Source organism: Polypterus senegalus, chromosome 15 (assembly GCF_016835505.1).
Source record: "Polypterus senegalus isolate Bchr_013 chromosome 15, ASM1683550v1, whole genome shotgun sequence".
NCBI lineage: Eukaryota > Metazoa > Chordata > Cladistia > Polypteriformes > Polypteridae > Polypterus > Polypterus senegalus.
Genome location: NC_053168.1, coordinates 19,595,001 through 19,609,327, shown reverse-complemented (window position 1 = coordinate 19,609,327; position 14,327 = coordinate 19,595,001). Strand labels below are relative to the sequence as shown.

At 44.4% G+C, this 14,327-nt stretch overlaps 1 protein-coding gene across 7 annotated transcripts in view; it reads right to left on the bottom strand.

The window, feature by feature from the left end:
- Positions 1-14,327, bottom strand: part of LOC120515588 (FH1/FH2 domain-containing protein 3-like) — a 674,713-nt gene that overhangs the window by 180,467 nt on the left and 479,919 nt on the right. For all 7 annotated transcript variants that reach the window (XM_039736692.1, XM_039736693.1, XM_039736696.1 and 4 more), the window contains exons 8-10: positions 14,264-14,327; positions 5,961-6,104; positions 587-837 (exon numbers count right to left, since the gene is read on the bottom strand). The exon at positions 14,264-14,327 is cut by the window's right edge and continues 31 nt beyond it. In XM_039736692.1, coding sequence (XP_039592626.1) covers positions 587-837; positions 5,961-6,104; positions 14,264-14,327 — 459 coding nt within the window. The remainder of the gene's footprint in view (positions 1-586; positions 838-5,960; positions 6,105-14,263) is intronic.

The window sequence follows — 14,327 nt, the reverse complement described above, 5'->3', positions numbered from 1 at the left end:
TACGGACACAAAGTACAGAGAAAGTTCGACAAACTACTAAAACAATCGAGAAACTTAATTCTTGTGGAGCGCCATCTAGTAACCATTTGTAGAGGCTTCCATAAACAGTTAGTTGTAAGTGAGTTACTGGTTTGCACCAGGTCTGCCAGATGTTACGTCCTATCACATTGAATTAAAAATGGAAATAAAATTCTGAAAATGTTGTAATATTTTGTGGCGCTCCTGTGAAGAAGCTGCAGTGCACACTTTGGGAACCACTGGACTAAGCTGATGGAGCTGAGCAGCACATGGACTGCTATTGTGAAATAAAACAGCGTCAGTCAGAAAATGGAGCATGTGACCAGCATGGGGGCGGTCTCTACTCTTAAGTCACATGTAAAATGTTTACCATTTTGTTAATAAAAAGAAGTCAAACAGCTGCTTATACCACAATTACCTCCAGATTAGTGGCTAAAGACGCATTGTGGTACTGACACACACACACACACGGTGAACGGTGTCCTCACACGAGACTTTTAAAAGATGGCCACTCTCCCAAAAAGCATGAGACACGTGGACAATGACACAGACACGACGTGCCCCTTACTTTTCGCTGAGATCTTCAATTCTCGGACTGCAGTATGGCATAAACCCGTTGGCCGATTGACCATAGGGACTGCTGGGACTGGCGGGAGCAGATGTGGGCCCCTTGCTGTTTTGGATGGAATGCCTCCGGCTCCTTCTGCGCTCCAGGCCCCGCCGCTCACTTGTGCCCCCAACACTTGACCTCCTTCGATCCTTCCGACCCATTGGCGGTGGCTGGCTATCGTCGTCACCATCTTCATGCCTTAATGTCATCTGCTCAAAAAAAAAAAAAAAAAAAAGCATTGGTTTGAATCTTAGCATAGGTGGCCACTTCGGTGACCCCGAAAAGGAGGACACTATGCACAACAGTCACTTGAACCCCAAAATAAAAAACTAAGTCAAGTCAGTGTACTGTCATACCAACCATACTGCAGCATACAATGGCAGAGGACCGCAGTGTGGCGGTGCGAGTCGGCACCACGCTATGGGCTGCATCTTGAACCCACCATCGTCGATAATGTACCTGAGATATGACCCAGCAGATGAGGACACAACACATAAACATAGCAAGGGGTTTGGTGCCTGGATACTTTTATTAAAACAGTCAAAACAAAATGGTGTTCAAAACAGAGTGCAGTGCCCGAAAATGTGACAATCTAATCTAATTTAAAGCAAGACTTAAAATGAGAATAAAACCCAACAGTCATCAAGACAATGTTCTTTCCACCAAGACCCTCTTCATCTCCCCGGCTCACCCATTGCTCGCTCAGCTGGCGGAGAAGTCATTAACCTGCGGTCCTCACCAACCCGACCCCCACGAGTGGTGTTGGCCAGACCGTTCGAGGTCGGCTGTTCTCTCGTCTTCCTTCTCGCTCACCATTCAGTGAGGACGATTCGGCCCTACAGCACCAATCCTTTGCTCCTACGTGGGACCAACGACCGCACTGACTTTCCCCCCTAGCTGGCTGGTTGGCTTGTCCTGCCACTCCACCCAAATGCTGTTCTCACAGCTTGGATTCTATTCTGTTGACCCCTACAGGCTCCCTTTATACCAATGGTTCTAACTGGGCACAGGATGCAAACACACTGCGCCCTCTGAGGAATCAATGAGGCACCTGCCTGACATACTCACTTGTACGTGTAATGGCGATTAGGCAGACACCCGCAGCTGTCCTCGGAGTGAAGCGCGCTAACGCCCGATTAGGGTCTGCTCACTGGCGGGGCACAATTACGTATTTAAAAGGAGCCCAGTGCTACGGGCCACTTATCACACGCAGTACCAGTGTGAGAAAAGTGACAAACTGTATGATAAATGACTAATTCAATAAATGGTAAATGAACAGATTGTAACACAGGGTGAGCCAAAATAAAGTACCACATTTCTCCAGGTCATTGCGTGAGGTAGAGGCAGCCGAGAGGGTTGGGCTGGGGGGTCCTTAGATTGGCGATCCCTTGTTCTTTTCTGCCTTGCTCCGGTGCGCACCATGCTTTCACTGTCAAAGCGTTCTTCAAAAATAATGAATCCATCATCACTACGCAACGTGCCTTCCGAATGCACTTCAGCATTCCTCCCAAATTGGAAAACAATTGTTTAGTGAGTGGCTAAATTTAGACAGATGGGTACAACATTGAACAGAAAATATCCAGGCCGCCCTCATATTGTACAACTGCCTGAAAACATCCAAGCTGTAAGGGCATCAATTTTGCAGTCTCCTAAGCGTTCAGCATTCAAACCTGCTTCTGCCTTAGGCATTTCCAACACGTCTTGGATTTTGCATGAAGACCTTCATTTCCATCCACACAAAATGATGGCATTGCAGGAACTCGCTGAGAGAGAATGGGAGAGCCGTAGAGAGTTGTGTGCCAGCATTCTGCAAACCATTCATTGAGATGCCATCGTCATGTGCAGCGACGATGTCCATTTGAATGGTCGCGTAAATAAGCAAAACTTTCACTACCCTCGTGAACTTCACCAGTGTCCCCTGCACAGTGAGCATATTACATTTTGGTGCGCCACTACAGGATTTGGCATTGTAGGCCTTTACTTTTTTGAGGAGGGGGGAGCAACAGTCACCGTCACTTCAGAACATCACACTCAAATGCTAGAGAACTGGAAAAAAATGAATGTGGTGGATGTCCTGGTGTCAACAGGATGGAGCAACAGCTCATACGGCCTGTGTGGAGATCCATGCAAGTTTTGCGGGAGATGTTACCGGGGAAGCTGATCTCCCTGCGTGGCGATGTCGGGTGGCCTTCACGTTCACCTGATCTTGTTTCGTGCGATTTTTTTTCTCCAGTTGAAGGTATACAAACATCGACCTCAAAACCTTGAAGGATGCTATTCGCCACAAAGTCGCCGCTATTCCTCTTGAAATGGCCAAATGAGTCATGCGAGCGTTCAGAAATCTTCTTGAAGAGAGTATCGCTAATGATGGCCACCTCCTTAAAGACATCATTTTTAAAACACAGTGAAAAAAATCTACTTTGTATCCCCCTACTTGTGTCTTAATGAAATTTATTTTATCTTGAATCACTATTTTAGAATAAAGATTTTGAAATGTGGTACTTTTTTTTTTGCTCACCCTGCACATTGAAGCAGAAATAAATAAATACATAAATATTAACAACAACTAATAATACAAATGGCCGCAGTACCAAGTGTATCAAATGTACAGCATGTAAATAAACTCCTAGGCAGGTCTGAGGGCAGGTGGGCATCACAGGGTCCAGCGTATAGACAGCCTTAGAGTACAAGCCATTACATTACCTGGCAGAACTGGTTCATAGCTACGGTACCTTTTGGCAGATGAAAGTGGGCCAAAGAGACCGTGGGAGAGGTGCAAGTGGTCCTCCAATACGCTTAGTGTCTTTAGTGGAGGGCAGGGTGGTCCCTATGGTCTTTCCTGCTGCTAGCCATTGTAGGATGTTGCTGTCGGAGACACTGCAGTTCCCAAAGCAGATGGTGATGCAGCTGGTCAGAACGCTCTCAATGGTGCCCCTTTAGAATGTGGTGAGAAGGGTGGGCTTGCTTTGCTCAGCTGTTGAAGGAAGATGAGATGCTGCTGCGCCTTCTTGGCAATGGAGGGTGGTGTTAATTAACTCTTTTAGGGCTGATGCCGACTTTTATCAAAATTCAGGTGTAGAGGACGGTAATCAGCCGTACACTGTGACAAAACTTGCCATTATGTTTTAGTATGACTCTCTTTAAAGTTAGCTTTGTTGATTTGACTGAGATTTCTTGCTCGTGCGTGAGTAGCAAAGAGCAAACAACCCGTTGATTGGCATCGACATCTGACAAGAGACCAAAGCGCATGTGCAAAGTAAAATACTCTGTGGATGATGTTTTGCGTATCGTATTGCTGAGTCGGACTCCGAGTTGCTGGATTTTCATGCAAGTGATCTGGAGATCGAAAACGAAAGTGAAGGGACCAGCATCAGCCGATCGTAGTGATGAAAATGTCCGTGGAGCTAATGCACCTATGCCAACGTTCACCCGGGAGGACCACCTCTTACGATGACAAACCAGATTGTGTCCAACTGCGACCACTACTGCTGCGTGAAGACAGTCAGGCAGCTGGCCCATCACGTATTCCTGCTGGTCATTGAGTTGCTGCCAGAGTCGCCGAACGGGCGCCGACCACAGCCGTGACATGCAGCAAAAGACGTCTTAAATTGACTTCTGTGTGAAACTATTGCTTTGTGTGCTTTTCAGAAAACTGGAAAAAATATTCAGCCCTCAAAGAGTTAACCAAACAAGATCAGCTGGCAGGTGCACACCAAGGAATTTGGTGCTCTTGGCGGATTCCACAGCAGCGCCCCTTGATGGGTAGTGGGGTGTGGATGGCATGGGCTTTTCTCAAGTCAACAGACATCTGTTTTTGTGTTGCACTTGCACCTGTCTGCCAATCATTGTATCTCCATTTTGTAAGCCGACTCCTCCCCATTGCTGGTAAGACCACCGTTGTGTAGCTAGCACATTTAACGATGGTGTAACGCAGCTGTAGAGTGGTGAGTCAGCAGAAGTGAACTGGGTACACAGCCCTGTAGGTGGGCACCAGTGCTCACGTGATGGTAATGGAGATGGTGGTTCCACATTGGACTGCCTGGGGTCTCTCTGTCAGAAAGCCTAACATCCTGTTGCATAGGAAGTACTGTAGCCATTGTGAGGGACAAAATTGGTGTCTCTGCCGTGATGAGCCCTACCCTCTTTACCTGGTCTAATGGAGCACAGCTGGCGAGCAGTGACATTCTCCTACTGTGTCAGGGCAAGGCTACAGGAAGAGGCTGGCAGGGTTGGCATTCTAGCAACACCCAGGATGGAATAAGGAAAACGGAAGGACAGCACAGTGGGCAACGGCCTACACCGGGCAGTATGTCCCCCTTTACAAGGGGTGGCAGCATCCTATCTGGAGGACCCTAGTATAGATACCCACAGGGGAGTTGTGGTCCCAGGGGTCTGTCCTGCTAGGTTCTGGGGGGGCCGCCAGGGAGAGCTGTGGAATACTGATGGCACAAGGACCGTTGGGATCCTGCCAGACACAGAAGTGCTTCCAGGGGTAACAGATTGAGCACTGGAAGTACTCCTCGGTCTGGAGTTAAAACCGGGCCCTCCACTCGACTTAGGGTCAGAATCGGGAGGAAGTGGATGAGACTAAATGGGGAAAAAATACACAGAAGAGTTCAACACCACCACGGGCACATTCAGTGAACCTCAAGGGACTGTGGGGGTTACCCCTGCCTTTAGAGGGCTGGATGGTGATGGGCAGGTGACCCCCCGTCTCATGTGGGACTACTCACGACACACACGGAACACAACAGAATACACGTGGACATAAAGAAACTAAATAATCAATTCTGTTAACATAAAATATGAACAAAAGAAACATAACAGTATTTGAACCCCAACCAGGATGAGCAACTCTGGCTGGAATATGACAACAACGAGCCAGATGTTATCAATCTATCATATAGTGCCTTTCTCATCTATCTATCATATAGTGCCTTTCTCATCTATCTGTCTATCATATAGCGCCTTAAATATCGGTCTATCATATAGTGCCTTACACATCTATCTATCATATAGTGCCTTACACATCTATCTATTATATAGTGCCTTACACATCTATCTATCTATCTATCATATAGCGCCTTACATATCTGTCCATCATATAGTGCCTTATACAACTATCTATCTATCAATCATATAGTGCCTTACATATCTATCTATCTATCTATCTATCTATCATATAGTGCCTTACATATCTATCTATCTATCTGTTAATCATCTATAGTGTCATTCACATCTCTCTCTCTTTCTCTTGACTGTATATACCTCTTCCTGTCTCTGTAGTTTTCAGCCAGGCCAACCCAACAATTTCTAATTTTATAATCAGTACCTCATAAATATTAAACTGCTCCACCAGGTCCAGGTCAGTTCCCTTCTTATTCAAGTGCCTCTGAGCGATTGCTTCAATCCCCTGCTCTTCCAGACAGTCCACCACGTCATAGAAGGAATCCTGATCTGGCAGGCCGGCGAGTGTCTGCAAAGTCAAAACAGAAAGCGCTTCAGCACATTACCTTCCAGACGTAGAGCCCAATTCTGGCCTGAAAGCTGCCAGACAGAAATAAAGCAGGTCACAATGAAGCCACATTCCATCTGTTACCACACACATGCAGAGCAAACGCTCAGCAGAAAGTCCGATTTTGCCTTTTTTGTGTATGATTAGGTTAGCTGAGCTGTGTGGCACACATGATAATAACATGAAGAATGTTAGGAATGAAACTTTGAAGAGTAGTGAAAGGCCGATGTTTAAAGGCAGCCACACTTGAAGGAGTATGGCAGTGCTTAACAACAGCAGGGCTGCCAGAAATAGGAAAGGCTGTGCTCCTTTTGGCTCCCCAGTTAATCCCCCCAACTCCTTTCTTCTAAGCTGATGCTATCTTTAGCCGGCAGCTTTCTCATTTTTATTTGATTCTTTCATTCTGTAAAAACTTGTAACTTTGTCTCGTAACTTTACCAAGCTGTTAATATCAGCGGAGTCTCCTGGTAACTTGTTCCACATGGCTGACTTCACAGCGTTATCCCGTGGAATTCTTCATCAAATCTTATGTCATGTAGAACGACTCTGAATGTACACAAACAGCATGTACACCAACTTTATTTTCTCTGTATAACGGTTTTCCATGATGAGCTCCACCCCTTTATGGATGAGCAGCAGCATGTGAAGGACTGGTCTGCCCTTCATTCATTTATTTCCATTCTGCTAAGGTATGTAAAATAAGTGGCATCAGACAGACGAGCTTCTCTTCAGTTTGTTTGGCTCAAAGTACAAGTGTTCCTTACTCCTCGTTGTCACAGTCCACGCATTGTACTGCCGGCTGAATGCTCATTGGTTATCAACTCTCGCACGCATAGAGCCCGCCCCTCCGACTAACGAGACAATCAGACCTGCTTGATTTTCTTTTAGCCACTTGCAGACTAGTTGGTCTAGTTGGTCTCAGCTGATGGGTATGTCACATGATTGGGTATGTCACTGCCGAATGGCTAAGAAAATCTTCTAATGTGAAATGACCTTTAGGGACATTACCAATTCCAATCTCAGAATAACTGCTTTCCAACACAATTGGAGGTGACAGTGCCTATGTTTGTGTTATACTATCTTGATTACTTCATTTCTATGTTCGTGCGCCTAAATTAATCTTCACACAATCGCATATTAATAACTAGCCTTCCCCGTGGCTCCACCCACGTAGTGGGTGAGTGAGGAGGGCCCCGCCCACTTCCCCATGGTCTACCACTTCTCTCTCGGATTACCGCGAATATATTGCCCCTGCAAGTGAACTATGATTCTTAGTGCGATGAGAGAAGTCGCAAAATCAACTGGAATGTTGAAGCCAATTATAGAAAGAAACCAGATCTAAATCCATTAAGTAGTTCTCTTATGAAAAGCAGACGGACAGACGTTGGATTTTATATATAGAGAGATTATTCACTCAATCACCTACAGCTGGTCCACAAAGCTCTTGACTAGATCATCTAGAACAGTCTTTTTGAACCTTCTTGGTGTTGTGACCCACTTTTTTCCCCATGGTAGTGTCATCGCGACCCACCCAGACGAGAGGAGGGGTACCCTTGGGTGATTCAGGCGTGACTGTCAAAGCCTGTGTGTCGAGTGCAGTCCTTGAAATGGCAACCTGCCGTGACCAAGTGTGTGACCCATAACCATTATAAACAATAGTAACTCGTGTACCACCCGAGGGTACCAACCCGAGTCCCAATCTAAAAGAAATCACATAGGCAGAGTGGTGACTCTGAGGCTAAGGACCTGCACTGGCATCTGGAAGGTTGCTGGTTCAAATCCTATTACTGCCAGAAGGGATCCTACTCTGTTGGGCCCTTAATCTGAAAATTGCTCCTGGGGTGCCATACAGTGACTGATCCTGTGCTCTGACCCCCCAAAGGTCACGTGAAAAGACAATTTACTATCGGGAATTAATACAGTGTACCAAACACCAAAAAAAATCACACCCATCCTGACTTCTTTGCACTGGCATCCCGTGAAATTTAGAGTTCATTTGAAAATCCTGGTTCTCACCTTTAGAGCCCTCCATAGTCAAACTCTCACCTAATAATACTTAGCAACTGCAACCTCGCAGCATATCATATGCAGGTCTCAGAGGTCTCCTGATCAGGGGTTGCTACCAGTCCTCTGCACCAGACTTAAAACTAGAGGAGATATTTCAGTTGTGGCTGTGGCCCCTAAAAACTGTGGAACTCTCTCCTGTAAACGTGACATCAGTGGACATTTTTTATAAAGGCTCAGTTATTCAAGCACGCCATTGGGTAACCTTATAGCTCTTTATGATGTATGTCTGCGCATTTTACTCCTGGTTTCAATTTGTTCAGGTCTGCTTTTAAAACATTACTGTGTTTTACTGAGTACTAGCCGTCCCCTGCGGCTCAGCCCGCATATTAGTGAAACAGGACAGCGAGGAAGGCCCTGCTCCTGAGGTCACGCTTCTCCCTCTCCTCGGCCTGCAGCCTCTGTCTCAGATTAGCACGAATATATCACTCCTGCAAATGAACTAGGATTCTTAGCGCGACGAGCAAAGTCCCAAAATCAAGTGGAATGTTCAAGCAACTTCTAAAAAAAAAACCCAATCTAAATCCATTAAGTAGTTCTCTCGTTTGCTAGCTAAGCGGATGTACGATACGTCCTGAGGCTGGTGTGTGAGTGAGGAGGGCCCACCCTGCAAGTCTCTCTCGGATTCGCACAAATAAATCAGTACTGCAAGCAAACTGTTACTTATCGTGATGAGAGAAGTCGCAAAATCAGCTGAAATGTTCAAGCAAATTATAGAAAAAATTCTGTTAAGTAGTTTTCAGACAGACGTTGGCTTTTATATATATATATACATACACTCACCTAAAGGATTATTAGGAACACCTGTTCAATTTCTCATTAATGCAATTATCTAATCAGCCAATCACATGGCAGTTGCTTCAATGCATTTAGGGGTGTGGTCCTGGCCAAGACAATCTCCTGAACTCCAAACTGAATGTCAGAATGGGAAAGAAAGGTGATTTAAGCAATTTTGAGCGTGACATGGTTGTTGGTGCCAGACGGGCCGGTCTGAGTATTTCACAATCTGCTCAGTTACTGGGATTTTCACGCACAACCATTTCTAGGGTTTACAAAGAATGGTGTGAAAAGGGAAAAACATCCAGTATGCGGCAGTCCTGTGGGTCAAAAATGCCTTGTTGATGCTGGAGGTCAGAGGAGAATGGGCCGACTGATTCAAGCTGATAGAAGAGCAACTTTGACTGAAATAACCACTCGTTACAACCGAGGTATGCAGCAAAGCATTTGTGAAGCCACAACACGCACAACCTTGAGGCGGATGGGCTACAACAGCAGAAGACCCCACCGGGTACCACTCATCTCTACTACAAATAGGAAAAAGAGGCTACAATTTGCACGAGTTCACCAAAATTGGACAGTTGAAGACTAGAAAAATGTTGCCTGGTCTAATGAGTCTCGATTTCTGTTGAGACATTCAAATGGTAGAGTCAGAATTTGGCGTAAACAGAATGAGAACATGGATCCATCATGCCTTGTTACCACTGTGCAGGCTGGTGGTGGTGGTGTAATGGTGTGGGGGATGTTTTCTTGGCACACTTTAGGCCCCTTAGTGCCAAATGGGCATCGTTTAAATGCCACAGGCTACCTGAGCATTGTTTCTGACCATGTCCATCCCTTCATGACCACCATGTACCCATCCTCTGATGGCTACTTCCAGCAGGATAATGCACCATGTCACAAAGCTCGAATCATTTCAAATTGGTTTCTTGAACATGACAATGAGTTCACTGTACTAAAATGGCCCCCACAGTCACCAGATCTCAACCCAATAGAGCATCTTTGGGATGTGGTGGAACGGGAGCTTCGTGCCCTGGATGTGCATCCCACAAATCTCCATCAACTGCAAGATGCATTCCTATCAATATGGGCCAACATTTCTAAAGAATGCTTTCAGCACCTTGTTGAATCAATGCCACGTAGAATTAAGGCAGTTCTGAAGGCGAAAGGGGGTCAAACACCGTATTAGTGTGGTGGTCCTAATAATCCTTTAGGTGAGTGTGTGTGTGTGTGTATATATATAGATAGAGAGAGAGATGTTTTTGCATTTTATTTCTGCCTTTAATTTGTTCAAACTTGTTTGTGTCTGTTACTGTGTTTAATTGTGTTTGTTTATTTCATTCTTGGTTTTAGTGTGACTGACTCTGATGACTGTTTGTTCTGAAAAAGTGCTATATAAAGAAAATGCATTTACTTTCTTACTTATCTACTTTATTTAATAGACAGCAGCCCTGGGGGCTTGAAATGCACAAGACAGTTGTCTCCATGTTGATTCAGCTGGAGGAGCCTCAGCAGGTGAAGCAGTCTGCGCAGTGTCGTCGAAAAGAGTGGTGGTGGCTGAACCCGTGACGTCATCATGTAAAGCGCAATGTCTTTGAAAACAGGGGACCCGCTTCATTTGAATGAATACTTGTTTTGCAGAGGGGATAAAAGGTTTATAATGCACTGAAGGGAGTGAACTCCAGTGCTGAACATTGGGCTTATCGACAGCAACAGTTTTAAAGGATGCAGGGAAAGCTAAAAAGCAGTTGGACAGAAATATGTCAGAAAATGAAAAGAAAAAAAAAAATCACACAAAGGAATTTCTTTTAGTATCCTTCTGTATAAAAGCGGTTGGGATTGTCCTTCCGTCCCGTGAGTGCTACGCAAGCGCGGAGTTGAACACACGCCCCGTCCATTTTGCAATGCACGATGGGATTTGTAGTTTCGTTTTTCCAGGTAAAAGATGATTTTCTACTCCAGACTGTGCGATATCTTCTTCTTCTTTATTACTATATAAAAGTGTTCGGGATTGTCCTTCCGTCCCGTGAGTGGAAAGCGTAGCGGTATTCCGCGTATCACAGACTTACTACTTGCAGCTTGCGGTACGAAGCGACATGATGTGAGCAGAGTTCTGGTGCTCCCATCGATCCCTTGCTTTTGTGCGCGATGCACTGGAAAAATAGACAAAATTATGTCTCTGGAAATAATTAATGTTGATGGAATACAAATGCCTCACCGCGTAGTAAATATCAGGGGGTTCAAAAGGGCGACATCAATATAAAAAAAAAGTTTAAATTTCATCACAAAAATAACAGAAACTACGAGTATTAAAGTAATACCGCTCAAATGCAATATAACCAAATGAATGAGTTTGTATAAAATATCAAATTGATCTACATATTGAATTGCCTTAAGAAGTGGTCAACTTAAAAGTCGGTCGCCTTAAAAGGCGGGTCAGCCTAGTATTAGTAGTAAGAATGGACATGAAGGAGAAGAACTGTTTTAGAAATGGTAAGGGCAAACTAAAATATACAAACTGTGAACTAAAAAAACACATTTTTCTGAAGTTTTCACATGTGAAGAAATGGATAACCTCACAGTAGTCACAGGGATTGTCAAGGATGTGCTTGGGGCTTTTAAAACTGTAGAGAGAGACGTGCCGCATAGATTAAATACGCTGAAATCAAACAAATCACAGGGATCCGTTAACAGCCACATTAGAAAAGAAACAAGAAATCCATCTGAAGCTAAGCATGTTTGGAGCCGGAAAGTACTTGAATGGGAGACCATCTAGGAAAAGCTTGGGTTACTACTGGGAGAGGCGCTGGCGAGGTGAGTAGAGGGCACTTACCCTGTGGTATATGTGGATTGAAATGCAGTAAAAAATGGAATGAGGAAGCTGACTTCCTGTGTTCATAAAAGATTCTGGGCAACTCTTGTCCCATATTTGCTAACTATCTCCCACACACCTTCACCACTTAATAGCTAATGCGTGGTCAGCATACTGATGCAAGAATGGCTGCCACTGCATCACCCAGGTGGATGCTACACATTGTTGGAGGTCAAAGTCTCCCTCTATCTATCTATCTATCTATCTATCTACACTGGTGTGAAAAACTATTTGCCCCCTTCCTGATTTCTTATTCTTTTGCATGTTTGTCACACAAAATGTTTCTGATCATCAAACACATTTAACCATTAGTCAAATATAACACAAGTAAACACAAAATGCAGTTTTTAAATGATGTTTTTATTATTTAGGGAGAAAAAATCCAAACCTACATGGCCCTGTGTGAAAAAGTAATTGCCCCCTGAACCTAATAACTGGTTGGGCCACCCTTAGTGGCAATAACTGCAATCAAGTGTTTGCGATAACTTGCATGGAGTCTTTTACAGCGCTCTGGAGGAATTTTGGCCCACTCATCTTTGCAGAATTGTTGTAATTCAGCTTTACTTGAGGGTTTTCTAGCATGAACCGCCTTTTTAAGGTCATGCCATAGCATCTCAATTGGATTCAGGTCAGGACTTTGACTAGGCCACTCCAAAGTCTTCATTTTGTTTTTCTTCAGCCATTCAGAGGTGGATTTGCTGGTGTGTTTTGGGTCATTGTCCTGTTGCAGCACCCAAGATCGCTTCAGCTTGAGTTGACGAACAGATGGCTGGACATTCTCCTTCAGGGTTTTTTGGTAGACAGTAGAATTCATGGTTCTATCTATCATAGCAAGCCTTCCAGGTCCTGAAGCAGCAAAACAACCCCAGACCATCACACTACCACCACCATATTTTACTGTTGGTATGATGTTCTTTTCTGAAATGCTGTGTTCCTTTTACGCCAGATGTAACGGACATTTGCCTTCCAAAAGTTCAACTTTTGTCTCATCAGTCCACAAGGCATTTTCCCAAAAGTCTTGGCAATCATTGAGATGTTTCTTAGCAAAATTGAGACGAGCCCTAATGTTCTTTTGCTTAACAGTGGTTTGCGTCTTGGAAATCTGCCATGCAGGCCGTTTTTGCCCGGTCTCTTTCTTATGGTGGAGTCGTGAACACTGACCTTAATTGAGGCAAGTGTGGCCTGCAGTTCTTTAGACGTTGTCCTGGGGTCTTTTGTGACCTCTCGGATGAGTCGTCTCTGCGCTTTGGGGTAATTTTGGTTGGCCGGCCACTCCTGGGAAGGTTCACCACTGTTCCATGTTTTTGCCATTTGTGGATAATGGCTCTCACTGTGGTTCGCTGGAGTCCCAAAGCTTTAGAAATGGCTTTATAACCTTTACCAGACTGATAGATCTCAATTACTTCTGTTCTCATTTGTTCCTGAATTTCTTTGGATCTTGGCATGATGTCTAGCTTTTGAGGTGCTTTTGGTCTACTTCTCTGTGTCAGGCAGCTCCTATTTAAGTGATTTCTTGATTGAAACAGGTGTGGCAGTAATCAGGCCTGGGGTGGCTACGGAAATTGAACTCAGGTGTGATACACCACAGTTAGGTTATTTTTGAACAAGGGGGCAATTACTTTTTCACACAGGGCCATGTAGGTTTGGATTTTTTCTCCTAAATAATAAAACCATCATATAAAAACTGCATTTTGTGTTTACTTGTGTTATATTTGACTAATGGTTAAATGTGTTTGATGATCAGAAACATTTTGTGTGACAAACATGCAAAAGAATAAGAAATCAGGAAGGGGGCAAATAGTTTTTCACACCACTCTATCTATCTATCTATCAGACTGCTTAAGGAGGTTACTGTATATAAACTACACATATTTTTTAACTCTCTGCATTCTGGGCAAAATTCCTAGAGATTGCAAGATAGCAGACATTGCCTTATAATATTAGAAAGGAGCAGTCACAGGATTAGCAGTCCAGCACCTTCACGCTACCTCACACTGACAGCTTTATGTCAGATTCATTAAAACCTGACCTTTATGGTGTCTTTTCCATGCTGAAAACTGTCCTGCCACCTTTCCCTATCCGGAGATTTAAGCTTGTTGTTGAGGGTAGTTTATAGGGTCCAGGGTGTGATGGAGGGAAGATAAGAGATCATGGATAAAGAAACAGAGTGAGTGGTGTTGGCAAGTGTGCTAAAGGCACCCCAATGTGCCTGCATATTTAGGCTCAGACGAGTAGTGGTTGTTCACTATTTCCCCGTATTTACTGTACTTTGTGTTGCTTGAACTTGCATTGTTTTTCTGGTCTTTTAAATATCTTTTCCCAACTGATGATTCCTTTTGGGTATTTTTGTCCTCCCCATTTTCCATAATATGTCCACGTTGCTCCTACATGTGAATAATTCACTCACCTTATTTATGAGGGTCATGGCATACACAAGCAGCTCTGTATCGACCCCGTCCTTTTCGTCCAAA